Genomic DNA, 25,566 nt, shown 5'->3' with positions numbered 1-25,566 from the left:
TGTAAAAACAGCTGATTCAAGTCACAGAGGGACAAATCAGGTTAATAGTGCAGGTGCTGAACAAAGATTATGTTGGTATTCTTTGATATTCTGCTCAGCTGACACAAAGCCTCTATTGAAAACTGACTTGTAAGATAAGATATTGAACCAATCTGCCCATTTAATGACGCTGTCTTGCTGGTAGAGACACTGAACTTGTTCTTCAGTTAAGTTAAGTAAGTTTGAGTCACTACTAATCCACTCAAATCCTTGGAAGCTGTCTTTTTGATTGGGAAACGTTTTTTTCCCAAGGTGTTTAGTATAATTGTATTGTGTCACATTTTTACTACTCAAAGCAAGGGCATCATTTAGTTTCACTATGGTGTGGAGCCTGTACAGAAACTAAAAGTCAGCAATGGTCACTGTGAGTTTTCAGTCTTGTACTGAACTTAGAAACTATATTTTGTTCTTAAAACTTCCAAGATCTTCCCTGATCCATTGCATTTTCAGAGATTCAAGACTAAATTTAAGCATGCCAATTTGGAATTATTACTTTTAAGTATTAAGTTTGATAGAGCTGTATGTGATTGATTGAATAAACTGAATCCATTTGTAACCTTGTTCCTTGTTCTGTTGAACTGCATGTTCAGAACCATGCCACCCAACATAAGTGAGGTAGGAGAAATAACAACACCATGTCTAAGCTAAAAAAAAATCAGTTTTACTTTTATTTTGCATATTAATGGGTGTAACTGGCATTGAAACTGATACTATTGTGGAGGTATGTAACAACGACAGGAGAGGTCTCAGTGTCTCACTCCAACAACTTTATTAACTGACAGAACTTCACATATAGTCAGCGCCAAAATCTCCACCCCCACACTTCCTTTCAACTTGTGTGTGAGTGGAGCCACCTGGTGGTCCGCCACACATACCCCCCCTTGAACACACAGTCAGGTCTCCATTCAGTCCAGGACCCTGGGTCTAAGCAAACGACCCGCACGACTGAACCTGGGAGGGAGAGAACAGGCAGAGGAAGGTCCATCCTGTGAACGAGGCTGGTGAAGGCGAGCAGGAAAGGCAGGAGGAGGCTCAAACGTTGGTGGTCCGGGGGTAGTCCTGGGGGGAAAACCAGAGACTGTCAACCCCAGCGCAGGAGGTCGGCCACGGCGAGGGGCCTGGGCCGGCACTACATCACTGTCCGGAAGAACATGTGCTGGTTTAAGTCTGTCAACACACACAGTCTCCCTTCGACCCCCAAAATCCAAAACAAAATGTTTCTGGCCCGGTTCAATAACCCTGAACGGGCCGTCATACAGCGGCCGCAGCGGTGTCCTGTGGGCATCGTGCCTGACAAAAACAAACTTAGCAGTCTCTAAAGTCTTTGGAACAAAGGTGTCAGGCACGCAGTGGTGCACCGGACCAGGAACCCGAAGCGAGTGCAAAAGCGGGGTGAGAGAGAGCACCGATGGATCGAAGCAGGGAGGAGGATTTTCAGGCAAGAATTCTCCAGGCACGCGGAGGGGCTGACCAAACACTAGCTCAGCTGGGGAAGCGCCAAGATCCTCCTTAACCGCAGAGCGCAGCCCAAGCAAAACCCACGGGAGGCGGTCAACCCAATTGCCATCCTTTAAGGAGGCGCGAAAGGCAGCCTTCAGCGACCGGTGGAACCGTTCACACATCCCATTAGCCTGCGGGTTGTATGCGGTTGTGCGGTGGACTTTAGCCCCCAGTCCATCAGCCATGGCCGACCAAAGCTCGGAAATGAACTGGGGGCCTCTGTCTGACGTAATGTCCGCGGGTGGGCCGAAACGCGAGACCCAGGTCGACAAAAACGCCTTGGCCACCACTGCTGCGGTAGTGGACGCCAGGGGGACCGCCTCCGGCCACCTGGTGGTCCGGTCAACAACAGTCAAAAGGTGCGTAAAACCTTGTGACTGCGGCAAGGGACCCACCAGATCGACATGCACATGATCGAAACGTTTGCCGGGTATGAAGAACGGCTCCAGGGGCGCCTTGGTGTGTTTATGAACCTTCGCGCGCTGGCAGGGAATGCACGCCGACGCCCATTCCTTAACAGATTTGCGAAGGCCTGGCCAAACAAATTTAGAGCTGACCAGTTTAACAGAGGCCCGGACCCCTGGATGAGAGAGAGCATGTACCGAGTCAAAAACTTGACGACGCCAGGAAGCGGGAACCACAGGGCGAGGGCGGCCGGTGGAAACGTCACAGACGAGGAGGGGACCACCGTCCTGCACGGGTCTGTCCTCCAGTATGAGGCCCGTCTGGGTGGATTTAAGCGCGAGGATGTCAGGGTCACCGCTCTGATCGGCAGCCATGGCGGAGTAGTCTATGCCGAGAAAGACGGGAGAAACCAGCGCACGGGACAAACAGTCAGCCACATGATTGGATTTACCAGCCACGTGCCGAATGTCCGTGGTAAACTCAGAAATGGCTGCCAACTGGCGCTGCTGGCGTGCACTCCATGGATCGGAAACCTTGGACATGGCAAACGTCAAGGGTTTGTGGTCCACGTATGCGGTAAAGTGACGACCCTCGAGAAAAAACCGGAAATGACGAGACGCCAGGTGGAGCGCCAGTAGCTCCCTGTCAAAAACGCTGTAATTGCGTTCGCTGTCACGTAGCGTACGGCTGAAAAAGGCGAGCGGTTGCCAGACACCCGAGATTCGCTGTTCCAGCACCGCACCCACCGCTATGTCCGACGCATCAGTGGTCAACGCAATCGGCGCTGAGGGGGATGGGTGGGCCAGAAGGGCAGCATTAGCTAACGCTGACTTAGCATCAGAAAACGCTTGGATGCTGTCCGGAAACCAGTCAACGGGGTCATTAGCTTTTTTACCCTTTAACGCCCCATAAAGGGGCTTCAGCAGATGTGCCGCTCTGGGGAGAAAACGGTTGTAAAAATTCACCATCCCCAAAAATTCCTGCAGTGCCTTAACAGTCGTGGGACGCGGAAATTCCGAAACAGCTCGGACTTTGTCAGGCAACGGAACCGCGCCCTCGGCGGAAACACGGTGCCCAAGGAAATCGAGAACGGGCAACCCAAACTGGCATTTAGACGGATTAATAATCAGTCCATGCTCCGCCAAACGCTGAAAAACCTGACGCAGATGGAACATGTGCTGCTCCTTCGAGCTGCTGGCCACCAGTATATCATCAAGATATACAAAAACAAAGGGCAGCCCGCGCAAGACCGAGTCCATCAACCGCTGGAAGGTTTGGGCGGCACCTTTCAGGCCAAACGGCATGCGCAGAAACTCGAAAAGGCCGAAAGGTGTAATTACGGCGGTTTTGGGGACATCCTCCGCGCGCACGGGAACCTGGTGATATCCCCGTACCAAATCGATCTTAGAAAAAACCGAGGTCCCCGCAAGATGGGCGGAAAAATCTTGGATGTGGGGAATGGGATAACGATCGTTCTCCGTGACATTATTAAGACGGCGGAAATCCCTACAAGGTCGCCACCGACCATCAGATTTAGGCACCATGTGTAACGGAGAAGCCCAGGCACTGTTCGAACGCTGCACGATGCCCAGACGCTCCATGGTGGCAAATTCTTCCCTAGCGACAGCCAGTTTGGCGGGGTCGAGGCGGCGCGCGCGCGCGAACACCGGGGGCCCTACTGTAGTTATGTAATGCTCTACCCAATGCTTCGTCACCGTGCTCGAGAAAGTGGGGACAGTGAATGAGGGAAACTCAGAAAGCAAACACTGAAAAACGTCACCCGAATCTACTGAGTTAGCATGCACCACGGGCTGAGCACCCCGAGTCAAACAGGGTAATGAGGAAAAGGACACAGCATCAATTAAACGTCTGTTAGCCACATCAACCAGTAGTCCGTGAGCACAAAGAAAATCAGCGCCTATTATAGGCACAGAGCTAGCAGCAACAACAAAGTTCCACTGAAAGTCACGGTCGTGAAAGCAAACAGTCACCAACCTTTCACCGAAGGTTTTGATGGGAGAGCCATTAGCCGCTGTTAGCAATGGCCCGCAACCCTCAGCTAGCCTGTCCGAGCCAGCCGGGGGAAGAAGGCTCTTCTGTGAGCCGGAGTCCACCAGGAAACGCCTCCCCGAGCGTGAGTCCTCTAAGAAAAGCAGCCTTTCCTTGTTGCCAGCGGTCGCGGCTGCTACAGAGCGCTGACATGCCCGTTTCCCTGGGTCTGGAAACTGCAAGGCGGGAGGCAGCGCCGTGCCTTCGCTCCAAAACGCTGGTGATAAAAACAAAGCCCCTTTCCGCGGTGCCGCCGTGCAGCGATTCCGGCCACAGTGGACGAGTCGGAGGGCCCGTGGAGCATCGGTGAGGGGGAGGGGGAAAACGCTGGTGGGTCCTGAATAACCGTCTGGACGCCGAAAGTCCTGGTAGCCAGGAGGATGCGATCCGCCTCTTCCGCAAGGGAGCGGTAATCCTTCGTGGCCAATAGCGGGGAGTTGGCAAGGCCAGCGCGCACTGGAGCCGGCAGCTGTCGAAGAAAGAGGTGGGTGAAGAGAAATCCTCCGTCCTCCGCGCCCAGCAAGGACAGCATGCTCTCCATGAGCTCGAGGGCGGTGCCGTCGCCCAGGCCCGCGATGGAAAGGAGTTTCTCGGCCCGCTCAGCATCAGAGAGGGAGTAACGCCGCAGCAGCAGCCCCTTGAGGGCGGCGTACTTGCCCTGGGCTGGGGGATCCCGGAGGAGAGTCATCACACGGCGGGTTGACAGCGGGTCAAGTGAGGCCACCACATGGTGGTATTTAGTGTCGTCGGCTGAAACTCCACGAAGAGCAAACTGAGCTTCTACGTGCATGAACCATGAAGGAGGATCGTGAAGCCAAAAATCCGGCAATTTAAGCGCCACAGCAAACGCAGCCATCGGCGGAGGTGAAGGTCCGGCGGCCGCCGATGCTTCCAGGCCAGAGCTGGCTTCGTCGTCGAGCCTTAGCATGTTCACTACAGGGGTCACCAATGTGGAGGTATGTAACAACGACAGGAGAGGTCTCAGTGTCTCACTCCAACAACTTTATTAACTGACAGAACTTCACATATAGTCAGCGCCAAAATCTCCACCCCCACACTTCCTTTCAACTTGTGTGTGAGTGGAGCCACCTGGTGGTCCGCCACACTATCAATTATTTAGTGGGGTCTAATAAGAACTGTAGAGTGTCTGACAAGAAGTGTAGAGTATAATTTTATTGTAGCAGTTTGTAGTTGAGTTTGTAGACCAACTCAAACAATTCAACAGCCACAGTGGATCTCCAGTCCAGTCCTGATTTGTCACAATATGTAGGAGTAACACAGTCAGAATTCAAGTGTGAATTCAAGTGTGCTTTTTACAGTGTCAGTTTAGCATCATTACATAATATTGAAATGATGAGTAATAGACATTTTCTCATCGGTTTTACAGTAAAATTTCTGTGACATGTAGACAACAAAGTCATTTTTCAGGTGAAGAGAAAAACCATAAGTCAGTGAGATCCCTTTAGTAGTTGGTGTTTTTGTACAGCTCTTCCTCTGTTTCCAGTCACTGTGCTTTCACGGGCACAGAAGTAAACAGCAGAATCTTCTGCTGTCAAACTCTTGATCTCAAGATACTGTCTGCTGCTGGAGTCTTCTTCAGTCATGACGAAACGGCTTTGGAAAGTACTGCCATAGATAGCTGAGTTTGAGCCTGTATCCATTCTACCGATCCACTCCAGAGCTCTCCCCGGCCTCTGTCGTATCCAGTGCAAATAGTACTCTGTCAGGGTATAGCCAGATATGATGCATGACATCTTCACTCTCTCTCCAGGTCTTTTCACCTCAGAGGTAGACTGCTCTAGTTTGATCTCACTCCAAACTCCTGCAAACACAAGAAAAAAAAGTAACCAACATAAATCAGAGTATTGTCTTTATGTTTTAAATATACACTGTTTTCTTACCGTGGAAACATATAATGAATAATAAACTCCAGGAATTTATACATTCCATAATTTAGACCACTTTATAATTAGAAAGTGTCCCAAGCTGTTGTGTAAAGAAACTAAATGAGAATTGATGAAGATGTGTTTATATCTGAGCAGAACTTTGCATAGACCTCCCTCTGCAGGAGCCATTTGGTATTTTTGGAGAAGGCAATGGTTTACAAAATCATCAATAGAAAAAAAGTCAGTCCACTTTTTGTATTGTTTAACTGTTTTCACTGGGATTTATTGCAGCTTCTCTTCTCAAACAAATGTTTTCTAATGAAGAAATACTGTTGCACTTTAACCAGAATTAACACATTCAAGTGACGGTGGTTTGTCCTGAGCCTTTAACTTTAAATAGCAGTCAAGCTTGATGGGGTATATTGTGGCTGAGTATGTTCTCTGGAGCATAGTTTTTCTAAACCTCTGATTTCACATATCAAGACAAAGAATAACCAGACATGTGGCACTCTCATTATAATCAACATCAGATTTTTGATTTTTTTTTTTCAAAGGAAGCTGCTAATCTTCTCACAGAATTCAACATTTTTAAAGCTAAACCATTAAGAAGTCTTCTATCATCTCACTGACACACAAGTATAAATATTTATTCTTTAATGTTAATGAAGACAACACTAGTCATAGTTTATAGTAATTTTACATCATGAATGTTATATCATGCCGGGGACAGAAGTAAAGAGCAGAATCTTCTGCTGTCCTGCAATCAATTTTAAGTTACTGTCCTCTGGAGTTTTCTTTAATCATGATTAAATGACTTTGAAAACAACTGCCATAGATGGGAGAGTTTATGTTCTGTCTGCTCCATAGGTCTTTATTGTATCCAGCGAATATTGTAACCTGTCTGGTCCAAGACCAGGATTTATTTGACAAATAAAATGAGAACTACTAATGATAGGTTTATCTAGGAGCAAAAGTTAAACCTTAAACCGCCTTCTTCATCAATCATTTGGTTTTCAGAAACTCCCAAGAATTATTATTATTGTGCTATTTTTTTTTTAACTGAAGAGATTCACTTTGTTTAAGATACAAAAGACAGTTTCTACAGACGCTTTTAACTGATTTATTTATTCACACATGGTTTTAAGATATGATCTCTTAATTCTTTTACTCTCTTTTACAAGTTTCCAAAATGTATGCACTAATCTTAAATCTCGAAGCACTTTTTTGTAAAATGATAAATTCTTGTAGCAGTAAGTGAGTATTATTGGCAAACAAAGACACATTTCTTGTCATTGTAATTATGAAATTTAGAAAAATATTTTCAGAGTGAATGAATCTGCTGTCTTTGTACTTATCTTTGTTATTATATCAAGAAACCTCTTTAATATCCTTATGGGTCTGACAACTCATTCTTTGGTTGGTCTACAGCTGTTTGGTGTTATTGTGTTTCTCTGGCAAAGTAATACACAGAGGTGTCATCAGGTTGCACATTTTGTACATTAAGACTGTATTGCCGGAAGAGTCTAAGCCGATACTGAACTTGTTCTTTAATGAATCTTTGTAGTATGTGGTCCATCCAACACCTGCACTTCCAATCCACTCCAGTTCTTTCCCTGCAAGCTGTCTGATCCGAGCTGTCCAGTAGATGCTAACAAAATAAGTGACCTGACAGTTGATGGTCAGATGTTAACAAAGCTCTGGAGTCTCAGAGGCTGACTGTGCCAACAGTTCACACTTTACACCTGAAAACAAAAAGGTATATTTCATAGAAATAACACATCAAAGTTCTGCTTCTAAAGATAGAGGGCCAGTTTTAGTAAAAAAAAATATTAATGTTGTATGAAAAGCAACAACTTATTTATAGCCTTAAGAAGAGGAAGTGAAAGAAAAAACAGAAGAGCAGCTGCACACATGAACATTTCTGCATTTTTACATGCCTGTCATGCTTTCCTTTCTCCTCATTTTGCATGTTTTACTGCCACCTGGAGGTTTTTTAGTATTTACTTTCTTTGAAAGGGTATTTGGCGTAGTAATATACAATAGAGTCATACTGCTGGACTTTACAGACCTTCAACTATTCAGTATTTCTTTTGTGTTTATGAGTGTGAATCCACTGAAGGCTCCTTCCAACCCAAGCATCTCAGCTCTCAGTCCTCTTTTGAATTGGAAAAAGTACATTATGGGCCAGTTGTTTGTTCCAAGATCTTAATATGGAAATCATTTATATGATTAATAAATATTTTCTGTTTACACTTCACATTCAGAACATTGAAATTAGTTTTCCAGTGAAGAGAAACCCAAAAGTCTTCGAGGTTACTTTACTAGTTGATATTTTTGTACAGCTGTTCTTCTGTTTTGTGTCACTGTGCTTATTCGAGCACAGAAGTAAACAGCAGGATCTTCTGCTGTCAGGCTCTTAATCTCAAGATACTGACTTCTGCTGGAGTCTTCTTCAGTTATGATGAAACGACTTTGAAAAGAACTGGCATAGCGAGCAGAGTTTGAGCCTGTGCTCATCCAGCCAATCCACTCCAGAGCTCTCCCTGGTCTCTGTCGTATCCAACCTATATCATAACTTGTTGGGCTATAACCAGACAGGATGCATGACATCTTCACTCTCTCTCCAGGCCTTTTCACCTCAGAGGGAGACTGCTCCAGTTTGATCTCACTCCAAACTCCTGCAAGAATAAAAGAAAAAAGAAAAAGAAAGTTATCATTATAATTAGAGTATTGTCTTCATTTTTTAAAGAATGAATCCTTTTCTTACCATGGAAACATATAATGAATAATAAACTCCAGGAAGCAATATAGTCCATAATTTAGAACACTTTATAATCAGAATGTTTGTGCAGTTAAAAAGTGTCCAAAGCTGTTCTGTAAATACACTAAATGAGAACTGATGGTGATGTGTTTATATAGTAACTCAACTTTGCATAGACCTCCCACAACAGGATCTAATTGGTATTTCAAGAAAAAGATAAAGACATAGAATATCATGAACTGTCTATTTTTTTATATTTATTATAACAAATTTTCTGCACATGAGACAAACTCTATCACTAAATATTTTTTAAAAAGTCAGTCCCACTTTTTATATTGTGTAACTATTTCCATCTAGCTTTTTTGCACCTTATCTCCTCAAACAAATGCTTCCAAAAGAAATAATATTGTTAAATTTAGCCAGAATTAAAATATTATTTAAATGAGGGTGGTTTGTCCCCACCCTTAAACATTCATTAAATCAGAACATATTACACTTTAGTGTGTTCTACATTTTTTAAAATACTGATAAAATTAATCAAAACTCAAATTGAGCCTGTTTCAAGTCAAAGAATAATCAGAAGTGTGACACTGTCATCGTCATACTCATGTATCTGATCATTCAGTCTTTCTACTGTTCTTTTTAAGGAAGATGTTATCATCTAATTGACCCCCACACACTGTGCTTAAAATTATATTAAGAGCAAATTAATTTTGAAAAAAAGTAAACTCTTATAATTATTTTACATGATGCAGGTTACATAGCTCTGCGCATCTATTAATGAACAAAGTATTTATTTTAATTATATACATTTGAAAAAAATTGCCAGACACCATTACTCAAATTAAACCTCCTGAATCTAAAACTTTTAATGGGACTCTGCCCAATTTTTCTATTACTGAACTTAAAATAAGTTTCAAACTTAGTTTTCTTTGTGTTTTAGAAAAGGCAATGTAAGAAACACATGCACACACTGTCACTACAACTACTAATAACTGCTACACGGTGATAATGGGTATTAATGTGTAATGTATTTAATGAATCTGTTGTAACATTGTTCTGTTAAACTGCAGGTTCAGAAACATGTTACAGAAACAAGTGAGGAAGGAGAAATATCAGCACCATGTCTAAGCTACCACAACAAGTAGTTTTGTTTTTTTTTTTCATTTTTAAAATATATATTATGGGTGTAATTAATACTATCAAAAACTGATAGCATCAGTTGAGTGGGGGGGATCTAATAGGACCTGTAGGGCAATGTTTCCCAACCACTGTGCTGTGGCACATAGGTGTGCCGTGAGAAATGATCAAGTGTGCCATGGAGATTATCTGGTTTCACCTGATTGGTATGCTAAGCAACCATCGTGAGCAACAGGCAGAGGAATTACATTCCCCTCCACTAGAAGGCAGTACAACTACCTGCTCTAATTAAATGGGTTGCCAACTGCCAGTAAAACAGAAGAAGACGAAGAAGCTTCTGTTTAAAGCTGTTTATAGTCAGAGATTGTTTTTCTGGTTAAAAAAGAAAACAACTGCAAGAAGTTCTGTGATCAATAAAATGACAATTGTAATAATGGAGCATAATAATGGAAGTGTGAAACTAAGTTTTTGAATACCAAATGTAATACCAAATTTGGTTATCTAAACTCTGTCTCAAATACCAAATTTCCCTCTACAGGAGAAATTTGGTATTCAAAAACTTAGTTTCACAGCTTCCAAGCATTTTATGATGTGATACGATATCATGAATATTTTTGTCGTAATTCTTAAACATATAAACACCATGAGAATCTCATTCTCAACTGACCAGATTATTTACAGAGGGATGGTTTGTGAATGCTGCAGGATTGATGCGATGCTGATCTACATTTCTCATTGCTCTGCATGTAGTGCAGGAGGAATCAACAGTATATTTTTGATGATACATTTCTCATGTACTGTGGATAACTATTATCCAGAGGTAGACCTTAAAGTTCTTGTAAGGTATAATATAGTATGCAAAATTTATAAAATAAAACTTTTTATTTTATTGGGGTTGGTGAAAAAATATTCTATAAATTGAATTGAATATTTTATTTGAGTGAATCTAATGAAATCATCAGGATTTTGTACAGCTGCTGAGCAACTTCTGTCACTGTGGGTCTCGGGCACAATAATAAACAGCAGAATCTTCAGTCTTCAGGCTGTTCATCTGCAGATACAGCTGCTCTCTGCTGTTGTCTCTGGAGACAGTAAACCTGCCTTGAACTGACTGAGAGTAGTATTTGGTGGCACTGTTAGTATCAGCAGCAATCCATTCCAGCCCTTTTCCAGGAGTCTGTCTGATCCAGTGCATCCAGTTGCTGCTGAATGAGATTCCAGAGGTTGTACAGGTCAATCTGTGAGACTGACCAGGTTGTTTAACTGCTGGTTCAGATTCTGTCAGAGTCTGACCATTAACACCTGCCCCAGTAAAGAGAAAATTAATAACAAATGCACAACTTAAATAGCATGGACCAATATATATTTTTAGATTATCATCAACAAAGCTTTTCACCTGCCAAGCAAAGAATTAAAAACAGCAGTCCTGTCCTACAGTCCATCATGTCAGGCTGTGAGTCCACTGTTCTCTGTCATCATCACTACAGTCAGACATAAAGAGATAGAAGCTGTCAGTGCTTTGCATTGACTCCGCCTCCTCGTGAAGGGCAGCTTCTCCCTGATGAAATTAAAATTAGTGGTGTGCTGGTGTGCTGAGTATCGCAACCATGTTACACTATTCACTTTAACAACATCACCATGTTGAAACTACAACAGTAGACTACAGACCAATATCTCACTTCGGCACATATTTGTTTTATGCGGGTCACATAAATGAGAACAGCTGGTTATCACTCAAGAAAGAACATTTAGTGCCAGATTTACTAACAGCCTGTGGCAGCAATAAGCCTTCTTTAACACTAAACAGCTTCTGGGTTTACCAAAAAGATGTGGTGTATGTTTTGTGACTGAGAATTTTGAACAGGTAATTTTGGAAGATGACCTTTTTGTATTTGTATTCCCCCTTCGAGAGAATAACAGAATATGTTTAAGAGTTAAATATTTAATTTGCTATTACTACACACCATAAAGAGTAGAATAGAATAGAACTTTTTTGTCACTGTTACAAGAACAACGAACCACAGTTTGGCATCTCTCTGTTGGCAGCATATTGGCAGATTTACATTCAGATTCTTAAAATGTAAGTAGCTACAAAGTTACATAGTTGTTTTTATCTACACAAAAAAGAAGATATGTACAAGATATATATATATATATATATATATATATATATATATATATATATATATATATATATATATAGTTGACAATAATCTCCTTGGTCTTACTGACATTTAGCAGGTGTCACGGTCTGGCTGGGGCAGACCGTATGTGTTGCAGAGGAGGACTCAAACGCAGACCAAAACGTAGTGTGGATAAACAAAACAAGCCGTTTATTGAGGCTAGCAATGAGGGTAAAAATAATCGGGCATCGGTGAAAACTAAACAATAACCTAAACTGGGTGAACTAATAACAAAACATGAAAAAGCTTAACCATAGTGAACTGACATGGGTACCTGGGGATGAGACATGGATGAGCAGACGACCTGACAATGGCATGCAGAAAACAAAGGGCTTAAATACATACATGAGGTGATCAGGGGAGGTGGAGACACATGGGGGAAACAGCTGACAGACATAAACCTAATGACAGGACCAGGAGAGGAAAGCTAAATACAATAAACAAAGAACACGTGACATTGTCAGAATAAAACAGGAAATACTAAAACTAAAACATGACAACACAACTTAACAGACCTAATATGTGATGAATAAATACAAAACCCCAAAACATAGAAAACCCAGGAACAATAACTGCCTAAACTAAAGGCAGATAGGAAATAACACAAACTAAATCACATAACAAAATGAGACAAATACAAACATGAACTCAGAGCGCTGGGTCAGAGACCCAGCCTGTGACAGAGCCCCCCCCCCCCTCAAGGGCGGATTCCAGACGCCCAAAACAAGGCCAAAAAAACCAAAATGTCCATCAAAATCACAGGAGCACAGGGAACAGTTCATGACTCCTCAGGGGGCCGACCCGGAGGGTGACGGTCCAGAAAATCATAGTTCATGTGATCAGGGGGCCGGCCCGGAGGCCGACGGCACAGAAGTCCATGGTCGAACAGTTCCGGGGGCCGTCCGTGCGGACGGCAATGGTGGCGACATGGAAACCGTTCAGGGGGCCGACCGTGCGGACGGCAACGGCGTAGAAACAGTTCAGGTGGCCGACCGTGTGGACGGCAACGGCGTAGAAACAGTTCAGGTGGCCGACCTCGACGGCGGTGACGTCCAGCAGGTGGCCGAAGATTCCCAGGTGCAGAGCGAGGCTTGGGCGGCGGCATAACAGCCGTAGGACCAGGCGACGCTGAAGCAGAGGCTGGACCAGGCGTAGCAGAGGCCGGACCAGGCGAGGCAGAAGCAGAAGCCGAGGAAGACTCGGATGAGGCCGAACCAGGCAAGGCAGAAGCTGAGGCCGGACCAGGTGAGGCAGAAGCAGGAGCAGAGGCCGAAGCCGGACCAGGCGTAGATGAAGACTCTGACGAAGCCGGACCAGGCGTAGATGAAGACTCTGACGAAGCCGCACCAGGCTCTGACGAAGGCTCTGACGAAGCCGCACCAGGCGAAGACGAAGGCTCTGACGAAGCCGCACCAGGCGAAGACGAAGGCTCTGACGAAGCCGCACCAGGCGAAGACGAAGGCTCTGACGAAGCCGCACCAGGCGAAGACGAAGGCTCTGATGAAGCCGCACCAGGCGAAGCACAGGCTGGAGCTGCAGCAGGCGAAGCACAGGCTGGAGCTGCAGCAGGCGAAGCACAGGCTGGAGCTGCAGCAGGCGAAACAGAAGCAGAATCTGAAGGTGGCTGGATGGGCTCCTCGGGCCCCCCAGCTGACGTGGCTTGAGGCTGGACGGGCTCCTCGGGCCCTCCAGCTGACGTGGCTTGAGGCTGGACGGGCTCCTCGGGCCCTCCAGCTGACGTGGCTTGAGGCTGGACGGGCTCCTCGGGCCCTCCAGCTGACGTGGCTTGAGGCTGGACGGGCTCCTCGGGCCCTCCAGCTGACGTGGCTTGAGGCTGGACAGGCTCCTCGGGCCCTCCAGCTGACGTGGCTTGAGGCTGGACGGGCTCCTCGGGCCCTCCAGCTGACGTGGCATGAGGCTGGTGCGGTTCTCCTGAACCCCCAGCTGACGTGGCATGAGGCTGGTGCGGTTCTCCTGAACCCCCAGCTGACGTGGCATGAGGCTGGTGCGGTTCTCCTGAACCCCCAGCTGACGTGGCATGAGGCTGGACGGGCTCCTCGGGCCCCCCAGCTGACGTGGCATGAGGCTGGACGGGCTCCTCGGGCCCTCCAGCAGACAAGGCATGAGGCTGGACGGGCTCCTCGGGCCCTCCAGCAGAAGCAGTGGCAGGACCAGTAGGTGCCGAGACTACTGGCTGAACAAAAGGCTGAGCAGGTGATTGAGCAAATAACTGAGCTGAACAATGGGGAGCTGGCTGAGCTGCACAGTGGGCTAAGGGCTGAGCTAACGGAAACACAGGAAAATGAACTATTGACTGGGCTGCTAACAGAGCTAATGACTGAGCTATAGACTGAAAAGCATGCAGTAGTGATGGTGGTGTTGGTTGCGGACTGAATTCTCCTGAGCCTTCAGTAGAAACAGGAACGGGTGCAGGCACCTGCTGGACACTAGCCACTCCCACCCGAGGAGTAGGTACGGGTGCGGAGACGGGCTGTATCCTGGCTGACCTCACCCTGGGGACCGGCATGGGTGCAGGGGTGGACTGGTTCACAGCCCCCCTCACCCCGGAAGCCGGGACAGGCACCGGCAACGGCTGGGCAACTGCCCTTCCCACCCGAGGAGCTGGTACGGGTGCAGAAACGGACAGAGCCTCAGCTGGCCTGGAAACCAGAGCAGGGACCAGCTGGGCCTCAGACTCCCTCACCCGAGGAACTGGTACGGGTGCAGGGGTACGCTGGGCCCGAGCTGCCCTGGCAGCAGAAACACGAACAGGCAAAGGAGCAGGCTCAGAAAAAACAGTCTTAGAAACGGCAGGCTTAGGGTTAATATGTATTGGGTCGACAAAAACAGACCTAGCAAAAATGAATCCGCCGTCCACTTCATGTTTAGCAGTCTTAGTATTAGCAGTCCTTGGGTTAACGGTCTTAGAGTGAGCTGACTTGGGGATGATTGAACCAGACTTAACAAAACCTGAACTGAGTGTTGTAGACCTGGTAGAAGTGTTAACAGTTTTTCCTTTAACCGCATGTGCAGACTTAAGCGAGCGGGAATTGTCTTTCATCCCTCCCTGCGTAGAGGGAGTAAAACAAAACGGATCCTCCCAGTCCACGTCGTCATCCATAAGGGAAATTCCCCATGGATCGGAAGTGAGCCGATTGTTGTTAATGTCAGACGGGACGTGAGAATAAAAGTCATTTTCACTCACCACCGTGAGCTGCTCAGTGATGTCCGGTTTATGGCGGCGTGCGCGCCGCTTCCTGCGAACAGAGGAAGCTGGCGGAGCGAGCGACTGAGCCCCTGGTGCACAGAATGGTGACACCGAGGCTGGAGCGTGAGCGCCTGAAGCCACACGGAGGACTCCCACCTGAAGCGAGCGAGGCTTAGATGCAGGCAGCGCAACAGGCGGGGACTTTCGGCAGCTCTTGGGACCTCCGAGAGCTGGCCGAGTCCCGTGGAAAATGCGCTCGTAGTCGGGGGTATGCCACGGCTTCCAGCGGAGCTCCTCCTCCAGCTGGGCGAAGGCTGCCTCCCGACGCTCGTAAAGCTCGCGGTCTGCTGAGTCCATAGTGGTCAGGTCGTACTGTCACGGTCTGGCTGGGGCAGACCGTATGTGTTGCAGAGGAGGACTCAAACGCAGACCAAAACGTAGTGTGGATAAACAAAACAAGCCGTTTATTGAGGCTAGCAATGAGGGTAAAAATAATCGGGCATCGGTGAAAACTAAACAATAACCTAAACTGGGTGAACTAATAACAAAACATGAAAAAGCTTAACCATAGTGAACTGACATGGGTACCTGGGGATGAGACATGGATGAGCAGACGACCTGACAATGGCATGCAGAAAACAAAGGGCTTAAATACATACATGAGGTGATCAGGGGAGGTGGAGACACATGGGGGAAACAGCTGACAGACATAAACCTAATGACAGGACCAGGAGAGGAAAGCTAAATACAATAAACAAAGAACACATGACATTGTCAGAATAAAACAGGAAATACTAAAACTAAAACATGACAACACAACTTAACAGACCTAATATGTGATGAATAAATACAAAACCCCAAAACATAGAAAACCCAGGAACAATAACTGCCTAAACTAAAGGCAGATAGGAAATAACACAAACTAAATCACATAACAAAATGAGACAAATACAAACATGAACTCAGAGCGCTGGGTCAGAGACCCAGCCTGTGACAGCAGGAGGTTGTTGTCTCTGCACCACGTGGTCAGGAGCTCAACCTCTTTCCTGTAGTGGGTCTCATCGCCCTTGGTGATGAGCCCCACCAGCGTTGTGTCGTCCGCAAACTTCACAAGGTGGTTGGAGCTGTAGGTTGGTGTGCAGTCATGTGTCAACAGGGTGAAGAGCAGAGGACTGAGCACACAGCCTTGTGGAGCCCCCGTGCTCAGGGTGATGCTGTTTGAGACCTTGTTGCCCACACGCACCGCTTGAGGCCTCTGGCTGAGGAAATCCAGCAGCCAGTTGCAGAGGGAGGTGCTGAGGCCCAGTCTGTCCAGTTTACAGATGAGTTGTTGTGGTATTATGGTGTTGAATGCTGAGCTAAAGTCTATGAACAGCATTCTCACATATGAGTCTTTCTTGTCCAGATGAGTTAGGGCTGGGTGGAGGGCAGAGCAGATTGCATCCTCTGTGGATCGTTTCGCTCTGTATGCGAACTGGTGTGGGTCCAGGGTGGGAGGTAGGGTGGATTTGATGTGTGACATGACTAGTCGTTCAAAGCACTTCATAATAATGGGTGTCAGTGCCATGGGGCGGTAGTCATTGAAACAGGCTGGGGATGGTTTCTTTGGCACAGGTATGATGGTGGCAGTCTTGAAGCATGATGGAACAGTGGCTTGCCTCAGGGAGGTGTTAAAGATGTCTGTGAAGACATTCTTCAGCTCCTCTGCGCAGTCTTTCAGCACACTACCAGGGATGTTATCTGGACCCGCTGCTTTCCTTTACACAGTTGGTTCATGATCTGACAATAAAAAATGTTCATAATCATACTGGTCACCTGTTACCAAAAGATTTCAGTTATATGTGGTGAAATATTTATAATAACCAAGTTCCTCTCTGGATAACTCCTGCACTCCACCTGAGTCTTAAAATGAGTTAATACTCAGGTGTGAATCCAGAAAATAAAACATTTAACAGCATGATGTAACTATGAGCGATAATGAAGCTGTATGTTATATTGTTTAACCTTCTTTATTATTAATTGGTGATGGTAAATAGAGAAAGCACTTTTTGTATTTCAGTTACAGTCTCTCACTTTCTTATTTGATGCAGTAATAAACTACATCTTCAAACTATTCATATGTATCTAGACTTTTTTGCTGGAATCATCTCTGGAGACGGTGAATCTACCCTGAGCTGACTGGCAGTATTAAGTAGGAAAACCCAAAGTGTCTATAAAAGCAATCCACTGTAGTCTTTTTCCTGGAGCCTGTCTGACCCAGACCATAGTGTAGCTGCTGAAGGCAAATCCAGAGGCTGTACAGATCAATCTGTGGGCTTTTTAATGATTTTATATTCTGTTTTTGTTTCTGACCTTACTTAATTCATGGGTTTAAAAAAAAGAAGAAGTTTTAAGCAGAAAGTGATGGTTTAACAATGTATATCAAAACTATAGTAAGAGAAAATCTTCACCTGTCCAGTAGAAAGATAAAACCAGCAGACTCTTTAGTCCATAGTGTTAGTTTTTGGTTTTTGCTGTCCTTTGAGCTGAACAGAGCTATTGTTTAAATTAGACTCCTCCTCATATGAAACACATTACTGAAAAAACTGACTGGGTTCTTACTTGGTGAGAAATTAAAAACTGCTATGTTGCTTTAAAAACTTTATGTATTACTGCAATCAAATTCTGGACGTCAGGAAGGACATCATGAAGTCATATTGCCTTTACAGTACATAAAAGGTATTATTAGTCATAGTGTATAATGTATTTTCTTTACCACAACAGGTTGTGGTAGATGGCTCGTGAGCTTGGGTCTGCCTGGACGTGTCTTCATATTAAAAGGAACTTTTAAAATACACTTCAGGCCTTTTCTGAGATCCTGTTTGATTCAGTGTCTGATGTGGTCATTCACTCGAATTGAGAGAATGTAAAAGTTGATATGTGTGACTGCTGGAGGAGAGTCTTGATCATAGATCTGTTAGGGAAAAAACACAGACCCCTTTTCATTGGAAACATTCTCAGTACTGGTAGTAAACATTTATCTAATGCAATAACTAAGTTAATAACTGAATACATTTCTATGGATAACTGTCATGTTTGAGTAAAATCAGGTATGGATCCATCCAGAGTCATTTGAGCTCCTCCCAAATGACCAAGCTCCTCACTCTCTGAGCACAAACTCCCTTCAGATGAAACTTATTTCCATCACTTGCTTCTGTGATCTTATTTTTTTAGTTCATACACAGAGTTGGTGGCCATAGAGTCCCAGCAGCTGATAACAACCTGACTAAGGGATGGTTCAGGTAGCTAATGCTTATGGTTTCTTCTTCAAACTAAACATACTATTCTTCTTTGAGCAGAAGGGAACAGATTGAAATATGATGTAATCTGACTTCATTTAGTAAAACTTTATTGTAGACTTAACAAGGATTTTAATAAATTTTGGATTATGCTCATTTCAGCTTTCGCCAGTTAAAATTAGGTTGAACCATTTTCAACTTGCTTGCCTGTTCAGTTTAAAGTCATGGGTAAATGTACGGATGTGTACAATATCACTTTATCGAAACTCTTTTTCATCTGCAGAGAAAAAACAGAAGTCATAAGATCACATTGTTACTTGATATTAGTACATGCTGCGGTTTTTGAGCAGCAGTTATTATGGTTACATAAGTAAACAACAGGTGCACTTTCTGCTGGAGTCTTCTTCAGTCATGATTGCACGATTTTGAAAAGAACTGGCATAGGTAGCAGAGTTTGAGCCTGTTTTCATCCACCCAATCCACTCCAGAGCTCCCCCTGGTCTCTGTCATATCCAGCCAATATTTTTAACCTGTCAAGGTATAACCAGATATGATAGATGACATCTTCACTTTCTCTCCAGGTCTTTTCACCTCAGAGGGATCCTGCTCCAGTTTGACCTCACTCCAAATTCCAGTGAGAAAAAAATCATGTGATCATGAATAAAAAGAATAGAATAATGAATATATCCTTCCTTAACTTTGAAATTAATTACACAATCAAGAATATAACACATATAACCGAGACAACTAAAATTTAAGTATTTGTATGAATGAAATGTTGTTCTGGAAGTAATTAGATGAGAGTTTATGGTAATGGTTTTATACAACCTACTAAAGATTTCCGTCTACAGGAGCCTTTTGGTATTCAAAACTCACTTACACAACGTATTCTCTATTCTTTATTTTCTTCTTATTTTAGGAAGGAGATAAAAGCATATGATGTTATGAACTAGCTGGTTTTCACTGTTATATTTCTATCGTTGCTTTTTCCTTGTTACTTTTTGCATTGTGTAACTCTTCCCTTCATAATTGAAAGGACTCTCTCTTTCTTCTCAAAATGAGTAATTTTTTTTTCATTTCATCAAAATCACTGCCCTTTTGTCTTTCACAGAAGTAAACAGCAGAATCTTCGGCTGTCAGGCTCTTTACTTCAAGGTACTGTCTGCTGCTGGAGTCTTCTTCAGTCATGATGAAACGACTTTGAAAAGAACTGGAATAGTCAGCAGAGTTTGAGCCTGTGTTCATCCTACCAATCCACTCCAGAGCTCTGCCTCTGTCGTATACAGTGCAAATAATAGCTTGTCAGGTCATAACCAGATATGATGCATGACATCTTCACTCTCCCTCCAGGTCTTTTCACCTCAGAGGGAGACTACTCCAGTTTGATCTCACTCCAAACTCCTGCAAGAACAAAAAAAGAGTTTTAAATATATAATGCCATTTCTTGGAGAAACTCTCTTGAATGTCAGACTTTTTTTTTAAAGTATCGAGGTAATGTAACAAACTGTCAGTAAAGGTCCGTCAGTTTTCGTGTCATTTATTGATTTACATTAGGCGTAAAGTTGTTATGTTTTATTGAAGGTGGGGAGGCAATAAAATAAAACCTGAAGGATTTTGTACAGCTGCTTAACCAACTTCTATCACTGTGACCTTCGGGCACAATAATAAACAGCAGAATCTTCAGTCTTCAGGCTGTTCATCTGGAGATACAGCTGCTCTCTGCTGTTGTCTCTGGAGATGGTAAACCGGCCTCTGACTGACTGAGAGTAGTAGATGCTACCACTGCCACTGCTGATATAAGCAATCCACTCCAGTCCTTTTCCAGGAGCCTGTCTGATCCAGACCATACCGTAGCTGCTGAATGAGATTCCAGATGTTGTACAGGTCAATCTGTGAGACTCTCCAGGTTGTTTAACTGCTGGTTCAGATTCTGTCAGAGTCTGACCATTAACACCTATAAAAATAATGAGAAAATGAGTGACTTGCATAACTTTAAAGCATGTAACAAAATATTTTAGACCATTGAAAAAACAAAAAACAAAAAACAACCCATGACCTGCCAAGCAGAGAGTTAAAAACAGCAGTCTTATCCTACAGTCCATCATGTTGAGATGAGTCTGATTTCTGTCATCATCCCTGCGCTCAGATATGAAGAAGCTCTCTGTGTTTTTGCATTGACTCCTCCTCTCAGACATTTGTGTCCAACATCTAAAGAGTGAAGAATAATAAAGGCTTTTTAAATCATGTTTATCTCAATTAACATTTTTGGCATTTCCCAAAATGTTTGCCTGACTTCACAGAGAGAAACAGAATCCTGTGATTAGCAAATATTCCGTTTGTATTGGGATGAAAGGGTATAAAAGAAGTGTATATTCTTAATTTAAATAATTTATTGAGAAGATGTGATATGCTCAATAATATATTAATGAGTTAGGTTGTTTTTTTTTATCGTTTTTCACAATATGTAAAAACACAACTTCGCACTTATATAACTTACCTAGATCATATATCAGACAGTTTATCAAAGCAGTCTATGCCTTTATTAAACAAAACATTTCTGTCATCCTTTTCTCTCCCTGGGATGTACCTGGGTTATACTTTCTCCCGTTCTGTAACATTAGCTAGATACACACACACAACTAACAGACTACATCAGAAGTCTAATTGTAATGCTAAATACAGCACCATAAATGATGCACAAATTACATGTTTTTGTCTCTTACATTTATTTGTATTCATTAAGCCTTAGTGATGACTATGCAATAGAATTTACTTTTATTTGTTAAATAAAATTATAAATTCATGAAACAAAAACATGTGAATTGCAAAAAAAAAAAAAAAGAAAGAAAGAAAAGAAAAGATCAGCATACTCATGGTCTCACCTGTCACCTGACATGCTGGCATTAGGCTTTAATCTGTGGACTTTTCCACTTAAAATTATTCAGTCTATTTATAGTTGGACACTCCAGTCTCATCACCACATCTTTAGACAGACGTCTGAAGGAGTGTTTAGAAGGATTCTAAACATAAACACTGGACATAACTAAGATTTTGAAAGGGAGATGGCCAGTTGAATTATGTGTTTGTTTGATCATTTGTTTGTTTGTGTGTGTTTTTTAATGGATTAGCCTTTGTATACTTTGCGGAATTCTTTATAAAAATGGGTTGAGTGCATAATATGAATCAATTATGTATAAAATACATGTTGTGTTTTATTTGCTATAAGAAACTCATTACATTTACCAGTGAACTGATCCTGAAACAATCTGTGGTCTTAGGGCTCCTCCTCTGGTGGTGCAGAGTTTAGATAACCAAAGGTGCTTTTCTTTTTGACTTCTTGACTTCAGCTTGACTTCACCCACCTGAAATTAAAGCTGACAGGAAGATAATTTCTTCAACTGTCATGATGTGACCTTGACTGAAAACCTTTGAAAACTATTTGTTTGATATCTGTTTAAACCATAAATGATTTGGTTCCATCCTGGTCACTGTGGTTGTCGGGCACAATAATAAACAGCAGAATCTTCAGTCTTTAGTCTGTTCATCTGCAGATACACCTGCTGTTTGCTGTTGTCTCTGGAGATAGTAAACCGGCCTTGAACTGACTGAGAGTAGTGAATATAACCACTAGTCTCACTGATCCCAGCAACCCACTCCGGTCCTTTTCCAGGAGCCTGTCTGACCCAGTGCATCCAGTAGTCACTGAATGTGAATCCAGAACCTGTACAGGTCAGTGAATTAGAATCTCCAGGTTTTTTAACTACTGGTTCAGATTGTGTCAGAGTCTGACCATCAACACCTGTCAGAACAACTAAAACAGTCACTTGCTGTAAACTGGTTAATTGTTTGAAGGCAAATATAACTCAGTATCAGTGAAACTGCCCAAGTGATAAAAAGCAGCAGTCCTCTCGTTATGTCCATCATGTCTGTTAGAGGAAAAATGATTCTATGTTTCTTTACCTTCTTTTAAATGTACAAGATGCCCTTTGTCTGTGCTTAGATTAGTTTAGAAGTGTCTCTTAGACGTTCCCAGCAAAGACATATTGTTTCTGGGACATATTGTTTTAGATTGTTTTATCTCTCCCAGCTCTCTGCTGACGAGACTAGCACCATGTATGGAGTTGTTTATTTTATCTGTTTATTATTTTCTTATCCTGTTCTCACTGTCTCTGTGAATCTGTGCCTATAAAAATTGCCAAGCCTCTGTTCATGTTGTGAGTTGTTCTCAGCAGCTCACCCGTGTACACGTTTGCAAAGAAAGTAACTTTGTCTCATTGTGTCTTTATTTCTCCTGGGTTTTTTGCAGAGTTTTCTCCCAACAATGTCAAACTGAATTATGACCCCACACTCTCGTCTTCCCTGCAGTCACATAAGTAGGTTTAAGACAGCCAGGTTTTGCATTGACTCCTCCTTACAGAAAGGAAAGAGCTGATGTAGATGTGACAATTATCCTCTTACAGTTCACATTTAGATTTTTCAATACATTTGATTCATTCATCAATTTAGTTCAGTTCACTTCAGTCATTGTATTGTTCCTACTGAAAAACCTGGTTCACAGACAGGCACACAAAAGTCATCCACAAAAAGAAGAAGAACAAAAACAACATAAAAACAACAAAACAATACAAATCTAGATCAAAAATTTTATTCACACACAGAATACAGAAAAATGCACAAAACATACAAAAACACAAGACATTAATCAGTAAAAATTACTAAAATATACAAGTACAGGTATCACATGAATCAATTTAAGAACACTATTAGACTGGGACAAGCTAAGTGTTTGGTCCTATTACACCTTACTTGTGAAAGCACAGGCATTGATGGCCCTTCTTGGTCACTGATTTCAGCCTGGCATCAAATTCATAATAATAATATAACAGAAAATAATTTGTTGATTTCTAATTCAAACGGTTAATTTATTTTCTTTCTTTCTTTCTTTCTTTCTTTCTTTCTTTCTTTATAATTCGACTCTAGTTTAACAAATAAACATTTTGCTATTCCTGCTTTAACATACATAACATGTAGAATCACTGGTTTACAGAAGCAAACTGAATAATTTAGCTGTATTTGTAGAAATGGTCGGTAACCCTCTGTTCATGTGTTTTCATGTGTGATGGACTTTAGAGCACAGTGGTGTAGTCATATTGTTTATGAACAGGTTTTCATGCTGTTTTACTATTTAACTGTTTTGAGATTCTTCAAAGGAGCTGAGCAAATGTGATTACTGTCACCACTGCCCCATACAGACACAAAAACAGCATGTACAGTTTCACAGATTTCCTAAAACAACCAACATACACCAATAGCTCTATACTGGTCAAATTTTACCTTGGACAGGAACACAGTTTTTGTTTTTTGTGCATTTTGAGTCATTATAGTAAAAATCATACAATTTCAGGCTAAAAGAATGACCTTTAGGGTATTTTTTAACACTTTCATAATAACTAATGATGGATGTATTTAAGGTTATAGTTTCTTGATTGTCATCTTTGAGGATTAAACAATGTGTAACTAAGTGATGATCTACGTCCTTTGCAGACTTTACTGGGAATAAGAATTAAAGGGAAAAGTGCAATATTGTGAATGAAGCGACTGTAAAGTATTGCACTAAGTATTAGTACAATGGCAATAAAGATATTCTGATTCTGAAATAAACATAAGCACGTAGCACTTCCTTGGGATCAATTAATACAATAAAAAAGAAAAAAGAATAATGGCAGGATTTTGTACAACTGCTCAGCCCGCAGCTGTCACTGTGGATCTCGAGCACAATAATAAACAGCAGAATCTTCAGTCTTCAGACTGTTCATCTGCAGATACAGCTGCTGTCTGCTGTCGTCTCTGGAGATGGTGAATCGTCCTTGGACTGACTGAGAGTAGTGGATGTTAGCACTGTTATAATGGCTTGCAACCCACTCCAGTGCTTTTCCAGGAGCCTGTCTGACCCAGGCCATCCAGTAGTGACTGAATGTGAATCCAGAGGCTGTACAGGTCAGTGTGTGGGATTCTCCAGGCCTTTTAACCACTGGTTCAGACTCAGTCAGAGTCTGACCATCAACACCTGTCAGATGAAAAAGAAAAATAACATAGTTACAACACAAGTTGTTATTTTTCAAGGCAAAACAACTAATTACGAGTGAAAATCTTCACCTGCCCAGCAGAGAGTTAAAAATAGCAGTCCTGTCTTGTAGTCCATCATATCAAAATGTGACTCTACTGATGTGTCAATCTCACTACTGTGAGATAAGTAGAAGTAAAAAGCATCTGAGTTTGCATTAACTCCTCCTCACTGAATAGACTGAGCAGAAATTAACGTAGTCAACACTTTTAAGTGTCAAAATCACACTGAGCTCAATAACATCCTCAGTTCTGTCACCTACGAGAAAACAGCATAAAAATAGCATCAACTCAGAATCAGAATCAGAAAGGGTTTTATTGCCAAATGTTGAGCAGGTTTACAACATTAGGTAATTGCTGCGGTGCTTCAGTGCAAACATACTGTCATAAATTACGCTAGAATAGACATGAAAAATAAAAATAAGAATAAGAATTAAAAGTGCTAAGTGCTGTTCAGACTAACAGTTTTAATGACAATCTCTAACTTCTATTATGTTACAGGTCTCCACTGGAGGAGCTTTTTTAAGAAGCACAGGGATCTGACTGTATCGTCACTGTTCACACAACCTAAAGCTGCTTTGTTTGTTTTACAGTATAATTTTAAATTGGATATAAATGCAACAATAAAATGAGGTAAATATTTAATTTATAAATTTTAAAGTAATTGATAATTAAATACATGCACAAATACATATAGATCTATCAGTAGACAAAGGACATGATATTCTCTTGCTGTCTTGACCTTTGACCCCGGGATGTACAGGACTGCTAATCTTTGTACAGGACATTAGTTGAGAGGGTTGTATTGTTGTGTGTTGCTGCCTGTTGAGTATTTAAGCAGGTCTGTCAGTGGTTTGTATCACTGTGTGTTAACGGCGTGCACAGTAATAAACAGCTGTGTCCTCAGGCTGCAGATTTTGTCCTGTTCTTTAATGCATCATTGTTGCCAGTGCTCCCACTAGCCCAAATAAGGTTAATCCATTCCAGCGGGTTT

The 25,566-nt window shown here is 42.9% G+C and overlaps 1 protein-coding gene across 1 annotated transcript; it reads right to left on the bottom strand.

The window, feature by feature from the left end:
- Positions 1 to 760: 760 nt before the first annotated feature.
- Positions 761 to 15,528, bottom strand: LOC146633518 (uncharacterized). Its single transcript, XM_085351859.1, has 7 exons — positions 14,476 to 15,528; positions 13,301 to 13,460; positions 10,882 to 11,082; positions 8,315 to 8,557; positions 5,513 to 5,815; positions 4,651 to 4,926; positions 761 to 4,591 (listed from the first exon to the last, which is right to left on the bottom strand). Exons 1-7 carry the CDS (start codon positions 15,526 to 15,528, stop codon positions 945 to 947), a joined length of 5,883 nt encoding a protein of 1,960 aa, XP_085207985.1. The 3' UTR covers positions 761 to 944.
- Positions 15,529 to 25,566: the final 10,038 nt, after the last annotated feature.

Source organism: Diplotaxodon limnothrissa, linkage group LG4, assembly GCF_057381915.1.
Source record: "Diplotaxodon limnothrissa isolate DT_005_m linkage group LG4, D_limnothrissa_male_GT1.1, whole genome shotgun sequence".
In the NCBI taxonomy this organism is placed as follows: domain Eukaryota; kingdom Metazoa; phylum Chordata; class Actinopteri; order Cichliformes; family Cichlidae; genus Diplotaxodon; species Diplotaxodon limnothrissa.
Note: the sequence above shows the minus strand (reverse complement) of the source record. Positions and strands in the feature narration are given on the sequence as shown.